General features: G+C 35.9%; 2 protein-coding genes and 1 long non-coding RNA gene across 3 annotated transcripts; 2 read left to right on the top strand and 1 right to left on the bottom strand.

The window, feature by feature from the left end:
• The first annotated feature begins 1,072 nt into the window (after positions 1-1,072).
• On the top strand, positions 1,073-5,129 carry LOC130718561 (V-type proton ATPase subunit c''2). Its single transcript, XM_057569167.1, has 4 exons — positions 1,073-1,340; positions 1,419-1,496; positions 4,385-4,555; positions 4,677-5,129. The coding sequence occupies exons 1-4, from the start codon at positions 1,210-1,212 to the stop codon at positions 4,843-4,845; spliced, it is 549 nt and encodes a 182-aa protein (XP_057425150.1). The 5' UTR covers positions 1,073-1,209; the 3' UTR covers positions 4,846-5,129.
• Positions 5,130-6,006: 877 nt separating this feature from the next.
• Positions 6,007-8,640, bottom strand: LOC130720197 (uncharacterized). The gene is made up of 4 exons (XM_057570817.1): positions 8,340-8,640; positions 7,442-7,749; positions 7,159-7,369; positions 6,007-6,653 (listed from the first exon to the last, which is right to left on the bottom strand). Exons 1-4 carry the CDS (start codon positions 8,568-8,570, stop codon positions 6,129-6,131), a joined length of 1,275 nt encoding a protein of 424 aa, XP_057426800.1. The 5' UTR covers positions 8,571-8,640; the 3' UTR covers positions 6,007-6,128.
• An 8,000-nt stretch (positions 8,641-16,640) lies between these two features.
• Positions 16,641-19,198, top strand: LOC130721414 (uncharacterized). The gene is made up of 2 exons (XR_009013437.1): positions 16,641-17,475; positions 18,829-19,198. It is a non-coding gene; the product is annotated as an uncharacterized LOC130721414 (long non-coding RNA).
• Positions 19,199-21,484: the final 2,286 nt, after the last annotated feature.

Genomic DNA, 21,484 nt, shown 5'->3' with positions numbered 1-21,484 from the left:
CCCCTTGAAGCCAGCTTCAAAACCCCTTAACCAATTTGATGATCGGTCGCCGTCACTCCGGCGACCGCCGCCGGCGCCGCCACCGGCGAGCATTGTTCGCAGTCACACGATCGCTGTGGTTACACCGTAATAACGTCATCTTTAAGAATGGCCACATGGAACCAGAGAAATTTTTGGAACTTTCCCAATTAAGGGCATGGAACTGGTTGCAGGTAAGAAATAAAACCTTCAAATTCTCTACTAATGATTGGATTACTAATCCACGTATCTGCCTGGAATGCTTGTAATGGCTATTGTGGCTAGCTGTATTTTTGTTTTATGTTGGTGCTTGTAATTGAGTGGAGGTGTGGGATTATGTTTTTGAGGGAGTTTGCGTTTTGGGTGATTTCTTGCTTGATCTGATTCTGTTCTCAAGGGGTGATGGAGTGGATGACAGATTCTGGTTTTTGTTCCCTGATGCAGAGAAGTTGTGTAGTTTTTTCCCTGTCTCCTCTGTTTGTATTTCCCTGTACTATCTTGCTTTCTTTTTTCTTAGTTTGTATTGATTTTGGAATATTTTGGTTTAGTTTAGTAATCTGAGTTTTCTATTTGATGGAAACATGTTGATTACTGATTCATCTGACTTTGCATTGCTTTATACTGATTTGTTGTGCATATAGTTCTTTTGCAATGAAATTCCTCTGTTGAATTTTAGGAAGAAAGAGCACGATTTGAAGGGATAGGGTTTGTTGAGAGAGTGTGTTGGCTGAAGAGTTTTGTGACGGATTATTTCCGTCACCAATTAGTAGCCTATATTTTATTAATTAAATAAGTGACACGTCAGCAGTTCCGTTTGGTCAACTGACGGAACCTAGCGGAAGTTAACAGAAGGGCATCGTTATCACGTTTTAGATAGATGAGGGACCTTGACCGCACGTTTTAAACACAGGGGTGTAGATCGCACATTTGTGAAACATCAGGGGCCCAAACTGGAATTAAGTCAAACAAAAACAAAAACAAAAACTCAATATTTTTTTTTTTGAACGTGAATATTTATATTTATTTAGTTGTCAATCATTTTATGATCCAAAAGTAACAAAACGGCACGTCGTTTCATTGTTTCATCTCTCCCCCACTCTCTCTCTCTCTCTCTCTCTAACAAAACAACACTGAGAAAGAGAGATCCGATCCCGATCGTTTGGTTCTCAACACGAACACCTCATCATCATCATGTCTGGTGCTGCAACAATGGCGACGCGCTCGTACGTATGGAGCACCGCACTCGTCAAGATCTCCCCATACACCTTCTCCGCCATCGGAATCGCCGTCGCTATCGGCGTCTCCGTCCTCGGCGCTGCCTGGTACGCATCCTATTCCCGCTCTCTCCGTTTCCGATTTCGTGATTTCCGTTATTCTCACCCTTGACTTTGCCTGTGTAGGGGAATTTACATCACTGGTAGTAGCTTGATCGGTGCTGCAATCAAAGCTCCACGAATCACTTCCAAAAATCTCATTAGGTAAAATTAATTGCCAATACGCTTTCTATTTTTTTTTTTTTTGATTATTTGGATTTTTCGCTTTTGATTTCGAATTGGACTCTGTGTATAAATTTGTTCAAGTTGTTTTAGTTTGCTTGAAAATTGAAATAGTTATTATGATAGTTGATAGGGTTTCCTCAGAACTGTTCCAAGGATTAAAGTCTTTTGGTTTTGTTCGATTGGTGTAGGCTTCTGCGGTGTTCTGGTAGATGTGTTCCATTTTAGATAGGAAGCTTTGTTTAATTTTGCTTCGATTGAGGATTGCGATTTTGAAATTCTTGGTAGTTTTGATGGAAAGGAGAAAGGATGATGGACGGTTTGTAATAGAGCTTAGACATTGATTCGGGGATTCCGGGTGTTAATTTTGACATTTAGGCTTACTCTAGGTGTCGTGTTGCTTTTTCATTCTGTTTTCTTTACGGTTGAGAGGAAGTGTGAAAAGGTTGTGATAAGATCTTCAATATTCAGGAACTAATCTAGAACCCAACAGGCTTCATGCCTAAAAGTATGATATTATCAGAACATATGAATATAAAATTTATTGACAATGAGAAAGAAAGATTACCAGAGGATCATTAGCAAGAAACTAATGTTGAATACATAGTGAAATCAGTTCACAATCAAAGCTAAAATCAAACACATCATATGATTTCTATTAATAAATTGTCAACCTCCAAAGAAGTGAAAATTAAGCCTCCGACAAAGTACTAGCTTCACTACTGTCATTGTTGATTGAGCACAAAAAGGCTTACCACGGAGTGCCATTGTAGTTGGAATTGTATTTTTGTTATCTTTCATGTCAACCTCCATTCAGTCTTACTGGCTATTGGGTTTACCGGTTTAGGGTGGTACTGTACCTGTGTACCAGTGACAATGATAGGCTATTTCTTATTTCCTAAGCAAAGGCCGAGGCTGTTACTGCTATGATTTCTAACTATGCCTGTCTATTATTTAAAAAAAGGTTTACTATGGTTTTCTTCCCCATCTGTTGGTTTTCAAGGAAAATATCTCGATTTTAAATGGTCTATTTCTGTAGAAAATGGGTTCCTGAAAAATGTGCAGGTAAGATAGTTTTCTAGAAAAGATTTCCTTCTGTAACTTTTTTACATAGCATGATGCATTTTCCCTTTATTTTGTATGATTTGATCAAACTTTGATAAATAGCAATGACAGCATTTGAACTTCATCCAGTTGTTGACCATGCAAGTTTTGATTGCAATTGTTACTTCTGTTAGCTTTGTTCAAAGAAGATGTCTTGTAGCAATTAAGTTGTATAATCTTCACCTTTGACTGTTAGCCAAGGTTGAAAATGTTTTCTAAAATTTTCTTTTCTTAACCAAACGGAAGATTTTAGTGGAAAACATTTTCCACTCCAAACGCCACAAAGTACTGAACAAAATATAAGCCTTACAGTCTGATGGTTTTGGGTAGAGGAAGAACTTCAACATTATGTTAAAACAAGTTGAAGCTGAATACTATGTGTGGGATTGAACATTAAAAGTTCATTCACTCCTTTGTATGAGAGGGAAAGGATAATGAGCGTGTGGGTGTTTTATTTATTCATTTGGCTTTACATATAATGATCAATTGATCATACGATAAAGGTTCATTTACTGGAGTTACTAAAGTCGAATGGTCATTTCAGGCTGTTGAATCCTGCACTTCATGTAAATTTCCAAATTACCATTTCGAATGTTTGAAATCAGGATAGTTTTACTTTTGAGTGATGTGAAGCAGTATTGTCAATCCCAGATAGCAGCCGATCCCAAAAACACTATAGCAGTATAGCGCATAACAGGATGGCCTCTACACTGAATTTTTATATATTTATACAATTTATACAATATACATAAATAAATGATAAAAAAGTACTTAAAACTTGTGATAGTCATAGTTAAGATTAAAAGATCATCGGTCACAAAAAGAAATCATATAAGCCTGACCAGTGAGAGATATAAAAGGCATGCATAAAATCAAAATAGAACCATTGAAAAAGAAGAGCAAAAAAATAAGAACCATAAACAGGACAAAATAATCAACAAAAGAAAGAAAAACAGGGGGAAAAGAACGCTGCTGAATGAGGATAAAAGAGACTGTTGGGGGGCTGCAGATGGTCACCGGAGCGTCGTCGGTCTTTGTGCGGTGGCTGGTAGCTTGATAGGTGCAGAAGGGGTAAGTAGACAAGGTTATCGGGAAGGATGGATTTGCAAAGAACCCAATATTACCCCTCAAAGTTTACCCTAATCTTCAACTTGTGAGGGTATGTTCGAGTTTTCCCTGTATCATTGTAATGGCGCCGCGAAGGCGCTCGAAGTCCGCAAAAATGATTGCGATTTCAGCTGTGTTGGCCGTAACATTAAACTTATCCGCCACGGAACTCATTGTGGTGACCAGGGGCCACTTGACGCTATTAAGAATCCCGATGTGAAGATTCTTGTGTGTAGGATCTTTTACTAACATGCTTCGCCTAATTTGAGCATAGGAGATTATTGTAGTAATGCCATTGTGGTAGAACTCAATGTGTTTTCTTTTGTCTTCCAATGCGTGTTTGTTTTTTTATCAATTTCTTAGGGACTTTTTTTCAGCTTTATAAATAAGATTTTGATTATAAATTGTTTTGATTTTATAATAAGATTTGTTGACTAGGTAAATGGTAAATTAAGGTTGTTAAACCCTGTATTTAATGTGAAATCTAGAACTGTCATTCTGAATATCTAAATCTAAATTTCTTCTATTTGAGTGTTGTGAATGCTAAGGTTCCTTTTATGTAATATCTACTTAAACTATCCTGGTCCAGCTGATATAGTTTCAAATATAACAATTTCTGCCACTTGACAATATGGTTCTTGATGTTTCTGGCATTTCAGTGTAATCTTCTGTGAAGCTGTTGCTATATATGGTGTTATCGTGGCTATTATTCTACAAACAAAATTAGAAAGCGTTCCAAAATCACAAATCTATGATCCGGAGTCTCTTAGAGCTGGATATGCCATCTTTGCCTCTGGAATTATAGTGGGCTTCGCAAATCTTGTTTGTGGGTGTGTATTCTTTTTAACCTACATCTCACTTTTTCATGAGAATATATCTTGGTGAATGCATGGAGACTTTTTCCATCCTTCTGTTGCATATTTGATTAGTATCATCACTTTCTTCTCGCAGGTTGTGCGTAGGAATAATTGGAAGCAGCTGTGCATTATCTGATGCTCAGAACTCATCTCTCTTTGTGAAGATTCTTGTGATTGAGATCTTTGGTAGTGCGCTTGGTCTATTTGGAGTTATTGTTGGAATTATTATGTCAGCTCAAGCAACATGGCCCTCAAAATTTTAGGTTGGCTAATACTGTGGGATTGAAATTATGGTAGAGTGAAATATGTTTTCGGTAATGCTGGTGATCAAGTCTTCTCTGTTTATCCCTGTTGGCAAGAATGTAAAATCCAGTGTAATAGCTTTCCTCCATAACAACTATAGGCTATATTATCTCCCGATGAGTTGTTAGAAGGTGTTGTGTGTTCTCAGATATATCAGTCTATTTGTTGAATTTTAGTATTTTTGGAGGATTAAACATCAGTTTATTCATTTATCAATAAATAATGTGAATTTTATTTCGGCTCATGCATCATGTCAAGCAGATTTGTTGATATCCAGAGATTTGCTATTGAAGTTCATTTCTGAGTAAGAAGTACAGGATCAATGTTCCTATGTTAGATTGTGAATGCTTATTAGTTAATTAATAAGTACTTATCTCTAAACATAAGCAATTTTTAACTTATTTTAATAAGCTTATTAAGAGTGTGTTTAGGTAACAATTTAATTAAACGTTTATTGCTATAATTCTTATCACATAAGCATTTATTTTAAACCAATTCGATATGCTTGTTAAAATAAGCTCAAAATAATTTATATGTAAAGATAACCGCTTAGTCATAAACTAATATGAGTAGTTTATGAAAATAAACTATATGAAGGTTATAACTTATAAGTTATTTTTATAAGCTCATTTACCCAAGCACTTGCATAAGCTAACCCTAGTTGAATAACGTGTTTATGTGATAAATGCTTATAGTGAGTTGGTTACCAACTTAATATGATTTCTTTTAGTACAAAGGTATCCTCACAGCCGGTAGCAATGAGTTTAATTATCTCAAGACCTGGAAATCACATTAAATAGGTAAGCCTCTTCTAATAAATCATTTTTGATATAGACCTCTCACTTATCAAACTTTCGACTAAATGCTTAAGAAGCTTAGTGTACTTATTGCTAGCTAAATGTAATTTTGTACGAATGGATTTTGTTTTGATAAAGCATGTTACATCAGTTATCATGTGGGAGGATACTTTGGGGGAAAAATAAAATTTAAAGCCCAAAGGAATCACATTAGTTATAAGAATCACCTTATTAGTGTACACATGTACTAATGGTGACTGGTGAGTAAGAAATCAATATTCAAATGAAGTAATAAAATAAGAGGACAACATATAGCTTTTGAGATGACATAAATTTAAAATCGATGTTATTAATCCATTGTATGTGAGACGAGTTCGTAGAGCTCAACTGAAACTTACTACAAATGGAGAATTGTAACGAAATAAGTACAGTAACACACCAGGCACTCAAATGGAGGTTGGAATTGAAGCAGGTGCAAGCAAAGGCACATCATTGAAAAAAGGTGTGTTCCTTTGTAGAAGCTCCTCCTTGCTATCCTCTGGTGTGGCTGACTTGGGGTCAAAAGGTTCTCGATCAGGGACGACCAGACCTTGTTTTACACGGCCAAGACGCCTTGCATGCAGAACTTGCTCAGAAGTAACTGGAAGCCTATTGAACTGATACTCTTCTAAAGATGATTCCACCTTTTCTGCCCCCCACTTCTCGAGACACTTGCCTAACACTGCAGCATCAAGTATTGACATGTTTGTGCTTCTAAGGCAGTGAGGAGTTGTGGGGTGAGCTGCATCACCTACCAACACCACATTATCCCAAAAGATCTTCTCTAAGGGATCACTGTCATATATGAAATTTAAGAAAGGGTCCTTTGTTTCTTTGATGACCTTTACTAACTCAGGAATCCATACTTTATCGGCTTCTTCGTGCATATTCTGGATCATGTCACTACTCACTTTCATTGTCACTGAGGCTCCCTGAAAAGTTTTACCCCCCACACAAATATATACAATCAGCTGGTAATAAAAGGAAGCATGAACACAAAAAAAAGACAACTTATATCAAGTTCCTTATATCTTTTTGTCAAGTAATCCAAACATATAATGACATGTGTGTAATTTTTTAAAATTTAGCAATACATTCTTAATGAATGTCGTTCATTTCAAGAAGTAAAGTCCACTTATCATTTTTTAAATAGAGAACTTGATGGAAAGGATACAAGGAACTTGATTGAAGTTTTTTCCTGCACAAGATATCAAGATACAATCAGCACTAGCTGATCTGGCAACAGAAGGAAGCATGAGTACACTGTCTATTTGAGGTCAATATGGATGCTATCCTACCAAGGAATTTAAAATATAGACCATGTTTGAAATATGGTTTGAGGAGCAAAATGACTGAAAAAATCATTTTAGGAAATGCTGAGGATTGCGCTCAGTCAGGATCTCTTTATTAGAAGTATAATTAGAGGAGCAAAGTTACCTTTACTTCAGGCTCTGGCTGATTCACATACCAAATCCAATTAAGCTTTTTGTTTTGAAGCTCATAGAACACACAGTGTGTACCTGAGGCCAAGTCAAAGTACAAGCATTTTCCTAAATCAGGGTATGCCCTTTGGATACCCATGATGGTTTCTGAATCCTCATTTTTTGAAAAATCAAGTACCCCTCTCCAAGCACAATAGCCTGAATATCTGCAAAAGACAAAAGAGTCTTAGAGGACCTTCTTAAAGTTAATATCAGCTCCATTCTGTAATACAACAAACCTCAGTTTAAAATCCGGTAGATATCTCTGCCGGATGGAAGAGAGACAACCATCTGCTGCGACAAGCAAATCCCCAACTATCTCAATGACCTCACCAGTTTTCAGAACTTTAGCCTTTATTATGACAGAGCCCTTGTCATTATTTGCAGTATCAAAAGAGAGAAAAAGATGACCCCATAAAATTACATTTGGAGGCAGTGCCTTATACAGAAGGCCATGCAGATCAGCCCAATGTGCTGCTCTGAAGTTGAAACTCTCATCTCTTGTCAATGGCAAGCTAATCTTCTTCTCACTATCAGTTACCTGGTTCTGCTTAGGAGAATAAACAAAAATGACCATGTTTTTTTCAGAACAGTTTCTCAAAGGATTTCTACTTCAACCATACATCAAAATCAAAAGGGTTCCATCTAGATCTAATTGGTCTATCCTTGGAATATTCCATAAAGTTAGAAGTATAATATAAAATCACTCATGTGTCTTCAGCCAACAGCTCAGTGTATGTTTGGACACTGGTTGACATGCATCTCAATCTATAAGAAGAGTTCCGTTCACTTTTTACCTCGAAGTGAGTGCTAAGGTCGGTTAGCACTGACGCTAATCCAAACATAAGTCTTTTGGGATAATTGGTCCGCAACACATAATTGAAGTTAATTCATGATCAATCTATTGTCCATTTGGCACAGAAAGACAGCAATTGCATAGGTTCCAAATATATTGAAGAAACTAGACATAATCACTCATAAAACATAATAATTAAAACAAAACTTTAGAGACACCAACAAGGTGGCACTGTGGCATGAGAAATTAATAAGCAAATCCACCCTAACCAGAGACAGCATGACAAAAGGGAAAACAGAAATTAAAGAAAAACTGAAACCATAAAGGGTGGTTGGCTGTACCTGATCAATAGTTAATGGCAAAGTGGTGTTGTGCAGGAGTTGTGGGTGTGGAAGCCATGATTGAATGATTTGTTGAGATAGAGGGTTGAGCCCAAGACCTGCACCAGTGGGAGTCCCAGATGGAGGTGATGTGGTTTTCTCAAGCACTAGGACATCCCAACCAGCTAAGATAAGAGCATGTGCAGTTGAAATACCAGCTATGCTACCCCCTACAATCACTGCCTTTGCCATCTTTTCTACTTTCTCTTCAACCACACACACCAATGGAGGAGTATCAACTCAACTTCAACTAATTCACACTATGAAATTCATTAATAATCAACTAAGTTACGTCCTTCTCCAATGAAAAGACAAAAATGTCCTTAACTTTTCCTCTATGCCAACGTAACATGTCCCTATTCAAAACCATACTACCACCGTGACAGAGCATGTTCTTCCCTCAGAGCTCCGCAGCCACCGTGACCCGACTTGTTCATCCCTCACAGCTACACTGTTGACATTCCTTTCTCATTTATGTTGCATTCATGGTGTCTTTCTCTATATTAAGATATACCACAACCACATATTTGGCATTGGTTCTTGCCTTTGGCTGCATCAATCGAATTAAAGCTCTTAATATTTTTCCTTTACTACCATTTATGGTGTAATATTCTAGAACGAGTATAGCAAATTGCTTTTGCTATATGAAGGGGCATGGAAACCTCATACCGGCGGCGGTAAGAAATTTACCTTCCTCTTTTCTTAACCATACAATTAGTTCACTACTCTTCTACTTTGAGTGCACGAGTTAGACCGTGGGCTGTGTTAATCTTGAAGAGCAAAATTGGCCGTCAGATTTGCATTAAACTTCTTTCGAAATTTTTGCTTTGGGATAGTGACTTGTCAAAGCAAAAAAGAAAAGACCATTGTTTATTTGTGCTGATGACCTTACTGCCCAACGAGCGAGCGCTTCTTGTCTTGTACCATTGAACAACAATTACAAATTGTTGTCATAGTGTAGTTTTCCATGAAAGTTTTCTTCTTAGGTGTTTAGATTGATTTCATTCGATCTGTTTACCCTTTTGTTGAATTTTAAGAAGAAATGATATTTGCTCCTCTTCTCACGTGGGTATTTTCTTTTTGTGATCTTGATATAAAAGTTAAAATAAATAAAAAAAGAGGTGCATTGCTATCAAGATTTGGCGAGTGAAAAGAAGTATTAAGTGATGTATGGTATGTGTTAGAACAACAACACAAATACATATCAATATTAGAGACAAAACATACGAAAACTTTGTTCATGCAGTTCAGCCAAATTGTCTACGTTTGCGACTATAGAGCAGCTATAGTTCCGTTTATTGATTCGTTCTGAATACAATAATTAAGGTTTCAGTGTTACAACTTACAATCATATATAGGAATACTAATGATCCAGATTACAATAATACCCTTGAACCGTACCACGAGGACTTCTCCCACCGTACTGCTACGCGGCTCCGGTCCCGACCCATTGCCCCAATGACACTGCTGCCTATGAGCCGTACTCAATAGTATGCAACACTATGCTTCCTTAAGATGTGGGATGTAGTACCTTAAAATTGTTGTCAGGATACATGGAAGACCAATACAATTTAAGGGAAAGAAGCTAGGTTTTGGCGCTGACGATGAGAAGTATAGTGAATCAGAGGAAAGGTAATTTTTTATTTATCTCTTGAACAAGATAAGTAATTCTTCATTCTATGGTTTTACTTTTGATGCTATCAACATTATACACCTCCAATTTTCATGATTCTCGTTTACGTATTGGCCAGTTTAGGTTTATGCAACAATGTTCTTACTGATGCTTATGGTTAATGATGACAAATCATGCAAATGATCACATCCTCTTATATTGGTTACTTTATATAGTGCAGAGTGATGTTTCACTTTCATATATATTAAAGTAATTCCAAGTACAAGAACAAGGTTGTTGATGTTTGCCTATGATGAGATTGATGAACTTGTGTGGCACCTGGACTATGAAGAAAAGTTTATATTTCCTTCCCTACAGAATTATGCTAGTATTTATAGCATAAAAGGTCCACAATTTTCGGGTCAGTTCCAAGTGATCTTCTTCATTGTCGTATTTCATTGAACCATGAAAAAATTGTAATTTCAACATCGTCTCTGCCAAATGATGTTGATATATTTTCTTTTTTTTGGGGAAGATGTTGATTGTTGAAATATTTTTTCATTCCTGTGCATTTGGTGATCTTTCAATTTACAAGTGTAAAATTGTTTGCTTCCGCTCACATATATATAGAGACCAAATTGAACCATCTTTCAACTTGTAAAGCAATTATAAGATAGGCATACAATTCATGCAGCTTCCCAAAACTTAACCCTAAGCGTGTTTTTAGGTGACTTCCAAGAACTTTTCTCTTCCATTTACCCAAACATCACCCGCAGCCACAATGCTCAAAGCATGCACAAGTTTTCCTTTCAACTCTCTTTCAATTTACAACCCAATCATAAGCTCATACAAGGCTAATCATGCAACTTACACTTCGCATTTTGTTTACTTACTGAAAAAGCAAGAAACGTGTACCATTTAGCAATTTCCTCAACAAGTACAAGCTCAAGTTTTCCCCAACAACAACCTAAGCATCATGCATCAATTATGCTTCAAAAATGAGATTTTCAACACCCCCCCCCCCCCACCCAACACATAGTGAACTCACGACCAAACAAGGTTCATGGGCATCCTAACATTTTCTTCCAAAACTAATTAATTCCTAGGTATTTTCATGGAATTTTATTGGCTAAAATCTCAATCAAACTTCCATACAAGGTCTAGCTGGAATTACAACGATTCTCAAGTTCAAAATCATCCATAATTAGTTTTTTAGGAAGCTCAAGGCATGCACATTCCACTTTTGTGAAGTCTAAAACATAAAGGCTAAACTTGACAAAATCCTAAAACTTAAAGTTTGTGGTTTTCCAAAATTGATTCCATACAACTTAAATTAAAGGTCATATATACTTAATGTGAAAGAACTTAGCCTAAAACATGGCATAACACTAAAATCCTCACACAAAGTTTCAAAACTTTGAGTTTTCCTCTCATTTCATGCATCAATCAACAAAAAAAAAGGTTCATGGTTCAAAAGCATAAATTTTTATAGAAAACACTCTCAAGTCCATCAACTCAAAGCTTGGAGTGACAACTTACCTTAATCATAAGAATAAGATAATGTGTCGTTTAGAGAGCATCTCTCTTATTAACCACACATTAGGACATGTGTCCCTCCATAGGAGGTTGACATGTTTCCTAGTGTGGCCCACCCCCAAAAAAATCTTTTGGGCTCTCAAAAATATCTCGAAGCAACTTTCACCGAGATCAGTTCGATTTTGACCCAAAACTTTTTCCCAACAGGAGAAATCTGTATTTTAAAACTAGATTCCTTTTATTAAGTGGAATCGTCTGGTGATACTTGGATTTTTGAAACAGAGTCCCAAACACGCTCGTTCGGGGCTCATAAAACATCTACTGAAACCCTTGACGAGTTCTGAAACTAAAACCTATCAACATTACAATCGGTCAGAATGTCGCCCTTTTTTTGCTAACTTCCAGCACAATCATCCAAATCAAATCTAGTACGCCAGTAGGAAGCTATATATGAAAAACAATGCAATTTTTTTTAGACACTTGTCCTCTTTTTCCTTCACTAGGTTTTCCCAAGGGGTTTTTCGTAGTAAGGTTTTAACGAGGCTTGTTTTCTAAAGTCTATTCCTTGAAGGAGTCTTTTAGTTATAGTCTTTTCTTCTCTTCTATCTTCTTGTATCGGGTTGAAGTACCCCTTGTACTTCTTTTCAATTAATATATTTCCATAGCTTATAAAAAAACATTACAGTCAAAACTCACCAAATTACGAGTATTATCCTATTTTCACTTAAACAATAAATCGGTGTATAAATCTCGTTTTAGGCGACAACGCGTCGTTTCCGACTGTTTTCGAAGCTTAACTGAATTCTTCGGCAACTCCCATAACATAACACGTGGGGAAATAACTTCGATTTTAAGAATCGAAATATTATCCCCACTAGATTAAATCCATCATCCAAACCACACAAAGATCACGCCAACAAGCATTTCCTTACTTAATCACAGGTCTTACACTCTTTGAATCCTGGCTTGAGAACTAAAAGGTATTGAAAGGTAAATTGAAATAGATACAATGTTTATGCATGTGCTAGAACATGTGTACTCATTGAGCATGTGTATCATGCCCTCTCACAACAAGGATTGTCATGCAAAGAATCTAGATAATATATCGTCTCAGGTGTGGTATTGACATTTATGACAAGTATCACCCAATGATTCCTACAAAAATGTTGGGTTAAAAGTTCTTAAGCAAATGAAATTCATTGACTAAAAATAATTGAAGCTATTTTAATATAAGTTACTCACCCTGTATTTAGAGGTGCTAAAAATAATTGTTCTATGCGATGAGACTTGCAAAGAATATCAACAATGTATTTTGATTGGCCTGAACCAAGTAAGACAACTGTTTGATGTGGGCATATTATAGAAAACTGATTTGTCTTTTGACTTGGTAACTAACATCAACTCAAAATACAAGTACCAAAAATTAAGATGAACAAATGAAATATAATTAATATAAATCATAGTTTGGTCAAAAATCAAAACTTCGATCTGTGTTGAATACAAGACATAACTAACATTGGTGCAAATGACGGCGACACCTACCCACTTGTGTTGAAGAACTTCATTACTTTGGTCTATACCCAAATACTCTCTATAGGGATAGCCAAAAATATCTTCTTCCAACTCTACAACCAGCAGGCGATCAACATTCATCATAATACGCACATGTAAGGCCAAGTAAGTATGAAGTTCATTGTCTGCATACCACCACGGGAGGGCTCCTTTGAATGAGGGGGCTTTTGTGGGAGTGAGGGACCCTTAAAGGGAGAGATAGTTCCTGGTTCCTTTCTTAGAGTCACAACCAACTCTTTCTTCTTGCCTAATACTTTTTCTTTGATTTTGGGATGTACAAGTGTCTGAAATGACTTTGGTTGAGTAACTAATTAACTCCTTCGTGTGGCCCGACACTTTATTTTCAATTCAAGTTGTGAAGATGCCTGAAACTGTTGAAAAGTCAATGATGTGCAAAATATTTAAATAAATATATAAAACACATTAAAATCAATTACATTTATTGACATACCATAATTAGATGATATATTAGTATATTATTTAATTTATGACTTAATTTTTTTTGTGTCAGTATCTTACGATACACGTTACGATACGATACGCGACACGGAATTAGGGTCTAGCGATACACGATACGTATCTCGATTTGACTACCTTGACCATAGCATCTAGACCAATTAAGTTGACTGGTCATGCCCCACATATACCTATCGTCTGACCAACTTTTGTGAAACCTTCAAAATCGTGCACCCGATGTTGGCAAAGGTGCATCATGATCAATAGCAACCTCAATAAGAACACTAACATGGTTGAGGGGAATTGACTTATTATGCAATGTATCCCCCAATACCAGGGGTGTACAAGACTCGACCCTACCTGCCAACCCGTCCTGGCCCAAGCCTTTAAGGTCGGGTTGAACCCGGCCCGACCATTAAAAGATGTCGGGTTAGGGTTGATCATTGAGTTATCTGCTTCGGGTCGGGTTCGAGTTGACACTCGGACCACCCGGCCCGTCCCACATATATATTTTATAAAATTTTAATTTTTTATAATGGTCAAGTTTATTTTACCATGTGGATGAGATGAAAATGTTTAACATCTATCTTATGAATTAAATAAGCGTTGGTCAAAAGATGGACACTTTCATACTTTAACAAGAGAAAATCATGTAATGCACATGTGAGACAAGTGAAAAGGGATCAAACAAAATGAGTGACACATGCATATAGATCAAACAAAATGTAAACCTCTCAAGTTCAATAGATTATGGCATAGATTATGCAAGAATTGGATCATTTCAAGTTCTTTCTTCTAAAAATAGTTATCATTGTAACTCTTTTAGTATGTTATTATCTTTAAAATTTACAATTAGTATCAAATAGTCTTAGATTTATTGTCCCTCGGGCCAACCCGGTCCCGTCCTACATAGGCCCGTCATAAATTGGACCCGCATATTGTCGGGTTGCTTCATGTCTAGGGACGGGTTAGGGTCTAAGAATTGGCCCGGTCAATATTTAGGGCACGGTTAGGGTTAACCAGTCCCAACCCGTCCCTTGCACACCCCTACCCAATACATTATACACCTTCCCTTTACCAACCATGCGATATATTGGGGTTGACAATCTTAAATCACATGGAGAGATACCCTTGAACCCAAGAAAAAATAAACAAAAATATTAGTGTACTTAAATATGAATTGAATGTGACTTAAGTACTTAGTGAGGAAAACAAATACATCAGGAAGATGGAAAGATGGAAGGGTGCAACTATATTTCACACTTGGGCCAACCAGATTTGGTTGTTGTCTCTTTGTTTCATCCTTATGAAACAACAAGTTTTCTATATGTTGAAACCTAGATGTTAGTTGTTCCATCTTTGAAGTTAGGTAAATCACATACTCATGTGAGGCATTTTTTCTTTTTGAGCTTATTAATCGGGACAAGATCTTTATGACTGACCCCAAACCCCCTAGCTCTGACAAGACCAGAGTATTCTTAGACATTTAGTGCCATGGAAAGTACATTTCCATGATCTCAGGTGGTATAGTATGTGACATGGTCTCCTAAAATATATAACATTGAAAAATACAAATCAGAATCTCCAACAAAAACATAAAATGAATTGATCATTGGACAACAAAAACGGTTTCTGAATTGGGTAACAAAAACTTAAAATGAATTGATTAAAATGTCAAATTAGAATAACATAAAACAAATTGATCAAAATGCTATCATACTTACACAATTGTCCCTCAATTGCTGAACATTTTTTTTATCAATCACTCTCACCTTGTTCACATGGCTATGTTTTTACAAAATATGTCGGGATATCGATTTAACACCTGGTCCTGCCTTCTTCAGCTGTATTCCAAGACAATTAGTCAAACCAATTTAATTTTTTTAAATACCTTATAAACTATGTGTTATTTACTTACTAGTTGTTGCTCTATACGAGTATATCCCAAACGAGATCTCCATAATGGATATTTAGAATTTAATGCTCTTTTACTATTTTTCTCACTCATTTCTTAATTTCACATAGAAATAATATTATTTCATGTTAAAAAAATTAAAAGAATAACAGTTATGGGATAAGTGTAAGTGGTTAGGAAAAGTGAAACTTATTAAGTACACTAATAATCCTTGATTATAGGTGCTTAAGACTGAAAATACTAGAATCAGTCCAACTTGCTTTTTTATTTGTTGAATACCTCACTTTGATTTGACTAGTATTTTCTTAGTAGGAGGACATGCTAGCTATTATATTCGCTGCAGTATTTTTTTACGTTGCTTCAATATTGTTCCTTTACTTGAGCAGTGACCTTATTGAGAAATAGCATTGAAATCACTTTCTCAACTTTAAACTTCAATCTCCATTTATCCATGGCTACTACTCAAGTTATCCTCCATATACTTTTCTTCAAGATTAATCTTTAGACTAATCTTCCATTTATACACACTGACCAACATGTTCTTCACACAGAAAAAACCTAACAAGTTTAAAGGGATATATTGGGGTGATCTAGACAAAACAAAATGGTCAGCTTTGGTTCGTAGATGGATGGAAACAATTTACTCAAAACTAAACTTTAGATTTGATTGTTTGGTTGTGTTAAAATATAATGAAGGTTCTAAGTTTGATGTGCTAATAATAGGCTAGAATGCCCTAGAAATTGATAAGTCATCTATCGATGAAAATGAGAACCTTAAAGGTTCAATTGATCCAACAAGTTCAAAATACGAGTTTCATAGACGTCTTATCATGATTTTTATAGATTTTTAGAAATGTCATATTCATTTTAGCAGAGAAATAAATCGTGGTGATTTTCTGTTAAATATTCGATATGCATATTTTTTTCTTTTCGGGTAGATTTTCCTTGACACCAAATTCATTTTAGCAGAGAAAGTTTGGTAGTTCTTTTTTTTTTCTATAAATATATTGGTTTAATTGAGCTCTTTCAGTGAAATGCTATTCATTTTAGCAGAGAAAGTTTGGTGGTTCTTTTTTTTCTGTAAATATATTGGTTTAGTTGAGCTCTTTCAGTGAAATGCTATTGTTTATTTTCTTTCAAATAATTTTAGGACCACGCCTAAGGGAAATGGTAGTGATCATGCTCAATCACGTGTTAGCTTGATGGAAAACTACTTCTTAAGGCAACAAGTTAGTTCGCTAGCATTTATATATACCACACTCTATATCTATCTTTGTTAGATCCTTCTTTGTAACATACAAACAAATGCATATATGATCTTTTGTTAACTTTAGTATGATGGGGATTCAACAAACTTTATGTTGCATGTTTATGGTCAGCAAAATTAATTTCTTTATTCAACATATATTCAGGTCTACTACGTTTGGTGGATATATAGTTAGTAGCAATGGATAACAGAAAAACACAATGGCTTCCCAGGTTTTTAAAATCAAAGAACATTTTTTTGATCTGCAAGTTTTTGGGGTGCTATTTTACTATTTTATTACTTTTTTCTGTTGGTATACTAGGAAATCGATTGTTTAAGGACATGAAACATATGATTTTGGTGTTCAAATACTAGGAATCGATTTCCCAGCCACGTTATATAAGCAACTGCTTCTTCTTCCATTCGTTCACGCGACTCCTTCTCCATAGGGTTCTATTTTCGCGATTTTGAAGCTTCTTTACCATCTAGATCACCCGATTCTCCACCGATTTGAGTGAACTAAAGCTCAATTTCATAATATTTTGAGTGTTCTAAACACTTTCCCCTACTCAGATTCTTCAATTTCTCACCCATTTGAAAGATCCCAAATCCCTAAAATCATGTCTTCCTCTCGTCCTTCAAACTTGACTGTCAAGCATGGAAAAGGAAAGACCAAGGAGCCAAGGAATCCTCTAGATATATCTTGTTTGCTTGATGGTGAGGATCTAAGGGTCGTCTTCATGAAGTTCTTTACTCAGAGGTCAGTGCTTCCTGCAAAGTATGGTATTATTTCCTCTTTTATGGTTGATGGATTTGAATTTCAAGAGTTGATTAAGGAACAAGGTTTAGAGTTAATGTGTATTAATAATACTGAATATTCTCTAGATTTGGTTAAGGTGTTTTACTGCAATCTTAATGTAGACAATGATGTTTTGACTTCTCAAGTTAAAGGTAAGGAGATTAATCCACTTGATTGTTGCTACCTTTGGGCGCTATGGTAGGGGTATTCCTAGTGAGGGACTCAAATTGGGTGATGGTTTAACATGCCCTTGGCCTGATTATGATAAGAAAGATTATTATGCATCATTGTGTCTAGAGTCTAAGTTAGAAGGGATGCTTAAGAAACAGAAAGTTCAGGAGATTAATAAGACAAATGACACAATGATTGTTGGTGTTTTGAATCCTGATGATCGTAAGCTTCACTATTTTCTGACACATCATTTTATCAAAGGGTTCAAACCATGCACAAACTAATGAGTAAGAATTGCAACTTATGTATGCTATGAAGAATCACATTAAGGTCAACTGGACTTCTGTTATCATGAACCATATGGTTAAGACAAGAGCTTGACGTACACATTTTCCTTATGCACGTTTGCTTACTCTTGTATATAAGGCTAGTAGCGTTTTTCTTGATGGTGAGTTGAGTTTGATGGGTCATGATGACGATTGCATTGATAAGTCTTGTTTGGGCTAGTTGAAAATTGTGTTTGATGAGGATTCCCGTAGCTATACGTTCAACGAGGACGGTGAGATTGATGCTACTTTGGTTCCTCTTGCTCCTCCTGCTTTAATCGCTTTGCAACTACCGATGATCGTCTTGACACTTTGGATGCTAGTGTTGATGATCTCCATGCGTCGGTTGAGGGGTTACGTGAGGGTGTTTAGCTTGTTTGTTGACTTTTCATGATGTTTGTTCTTTCTTTGTTTCGGTGTTGGACCTTTCGTTATTTGTAATTCAGTTATGGATTCATAGTTAGTTGTCTTGTGGTACTTTGAGTTTTATTTGGATAATTGTCACAGTGGCCACCAGTTATTTGGACCTCGTTTATGTTGTTTTGTCATTTGTTTTATGTTTCCTTTGATTTGTGGTTTACTTAGTTTGTAGTGACATTAGTAGCTGTGTGGTTTCACATGTTATACTCTCTGTATGCTATTAATGTTGCATTTGATATGAACTATCATATCATTTTGTTTCAAGAGTTGCTCATTTGCACCTATAGTTCACTGTTATATCATTTATTTTGTATACCTTGTATATTGTTCACTTTTTCTTCTTTTTGATTATGTCAAAAAATGGAGAAATGTTTATGTTTGTTCATTGTAATTTCAGGGTATTTTGATCTAAAGTTTCAAAGAGGATCATGAAGTGCAAAATAAAGGGAGAGTTGCTCTTGTTTGGACTGAAATTTCAAAGAGTGTTTTGTCATCATCAAAAAGGGGAGATTGTGAAGAAGAGGTCGTGCTCCTACAACCTTGGGCATGTTTTGACGATCACAACAACACTACAAAGAAGAAAAAGGATTGAATACCTCTAGTTAGAAGAATGAAGATTGTAATAGCTAGATTTATTGCCCTTGATAAAAAGGGTTTCCTGTGTCTTTTTCTTGAAAAATTGTAAAGTCGTCTTCAACTTTCTACATCTTCTTTTATATGTATCATTTGTTGTGGAACTGATGATGAAAATATTTTTTTTACAACAATCTCGTCATAGGTTCCAGAACATACAAATAAGAAGGATAGTTTACCTTATCCTTAAATATAGATGACCACTCCTAAAATATCAATGCAACGGTAAAAAAGCATGCTAGAGGGCTTGCAATGATTAGTTAATATTGTATTATAATCAACATATGAAGTGTGTGCATTAAGTTTCCAAACATATAATCTCACGAGATGTGTAAAAAGTGTGCTAGTGGGCAGTGGCGGAGCCACAGGGTTGCTTACCGTGGCCTAGCACCCCAAGCTCTCGAGATTTTCTTTTTTATATACTATCATGATGCCCCTGAAGGGATGATGATGTGCTCCTCTGTTTGGCCCTGTTCTGTTTCTATTTTTTTTAATTTTCCCCTGTATTTGGATGGCATGGTGTTGTTCCATTTTGCTTTTTCTTTTTGGCTCCTTAATCTGTAATGTTACCTACTAGCACATCTTGGGCTTCTTAATAAAATTTTGGCCTATTCAAAAAAAAATGTCATACCCATTTTATTAGAATAATTCACCTATTTTTTTACACATACATTTCATTTGTGAAGTGGAAACAAAAAACGTTGAGTTATTTCTTAGAAGTCTATATACCTATCTTATATTACTATATTGTTTTTAAATATTTTTTAAAATGGTGCCCTATACCCCTACAATGCCTAATCACCATTAAAGTGTTACTTTACTTAAATTTTAAAGTTAGTATTTTACTCTAATAAAAAATGGAAGTAGTTTTTAAATAAATCGTAAAATACTTTAAACTAATAAATTGAAACATTTTTTAAATATGAAAAGATTTAAATAAAGATTAATAATTTGCATTCACTTCAACTTCTCAAATAAGAGCAATACGCAAATAAAAAAGTAATAATTCATTTACAAATTTCTTTTCTTGATCACATTTTCACTAATTTTAAATTATTGGTAAAGTATATATATATATATATATATATAGGGAGCATATCAGGTGAGAGGAGTGTGCTATTGTGAGAGGTGAGAGGATTCAATAATAACCATTTGATTAAAATCAACGTTTAGGATTCAATCTAACTTTACAGATGTCATGTTCTTCTCTCTCATGGTAACATTTTAATCCCACGCACGTGTTCTTCTTCCTTATCGAGTATCGACTCCCCTTCTTCCACGATTCCATTGCCAATTTTCCACCTTTGCCTTTCTCATCGACCTTGTTCTTGCTGTCACCGTGACACCGTCGCAACTCTCTGTCACCGACGCAACTCGCGACCACCGCGAGGTGGCTGCGCCGCGCTCCGCCGTGTCCGGAGTTCCATCACGCACCGGCTTTGTCGCCACTGCCCTTCGCCGCTGCTCCTCCCTCGATCTCGTTCTCTGCTACTGCCAAGCCAGCCAAGGTTCCCCTCTGCCTATCTCAGGTCCTCTCTTCCATGTAGGCTAGGGTTCAATTCGTGCTCAGGTTTGAATCTAGGCTTTCATGCTGGGTAATTGTTGAATGCGCAAGTCAAAACAGAGGAGAAGAAGAAATTTGAACGTCGTTTGAGAACCTCATAATTTCTCAAATCCCTTAGTTACAGTTCTTCATCTATCTTAATTGAAATTGCATCTTGATACACAAAATTGAAAGTGGGGCTTCATGGATTCGTTGCTGATTGGGGATCTTTGATTTCTAAGCATAATATCATCATGATTTTGAGTATACTGTTTGATGAATTGCAACCCACATGGTGGGAACTGGGAAGGGGAAGCTGCAGTGTAAAAAAGAAAGGGAACGGGAGAAAAAGGAGATGCGCGTGGGTTAGCAAAATTAGAATCAGTAATGTGACGTGGAGTACATTAAATTTGATTAAATCTGAACCATTAATTATAATCTAACGGTTGTTATTGATTACTCTCATCTTTCACCATAAACAACTCTTCTCACCTGATATGCTCCCTATATATATATATATATATATATATATATATATATATATAGGGTTTGTTAACTTACACCCACTAGAAATTTAGAAGGAGAAAGTTAACAACATACACCTTTTCTCTTGGACTAAAAAACCAACTTATTTAGTGTTAAAATAAAACACAAATTTGGATAAAATTGTAATTTGCATTTAAGTTTTTTATTTTAAATTTTAAAAAACGTGGTTTTTCCTTAAACGTGGTTTCTCCTGAAACGTGGTGGTTTCTCCTCAAAGGTCCCACACTCTATCAATATTGCTTGGGCACTATTGTACCGTTTCAGTTTTTTTTTTTAAATACTAGAATGAACGAGTATGTTTAAATCACAATTTTTCTCCCTTGCATAATCA

This window comes from Lotus japonicus, chromosome 5 (genome assembly GCF_012489685.1).
Source record: "Lotus japonicus ecotype B-129 chromosome 5, LjGifu_v1.2".
NCBI lineage: Eukaryota > Viridiplantae > Streptophyta > Magnoliopsida > Fabales > Fabaceae > Lotus > Lotus japonicus.
The sequence above is the reverse complement of the archived record's forward strand: the minus strand, read 5'-3'. Positions and strand labels throughout refer to the sequence as shown.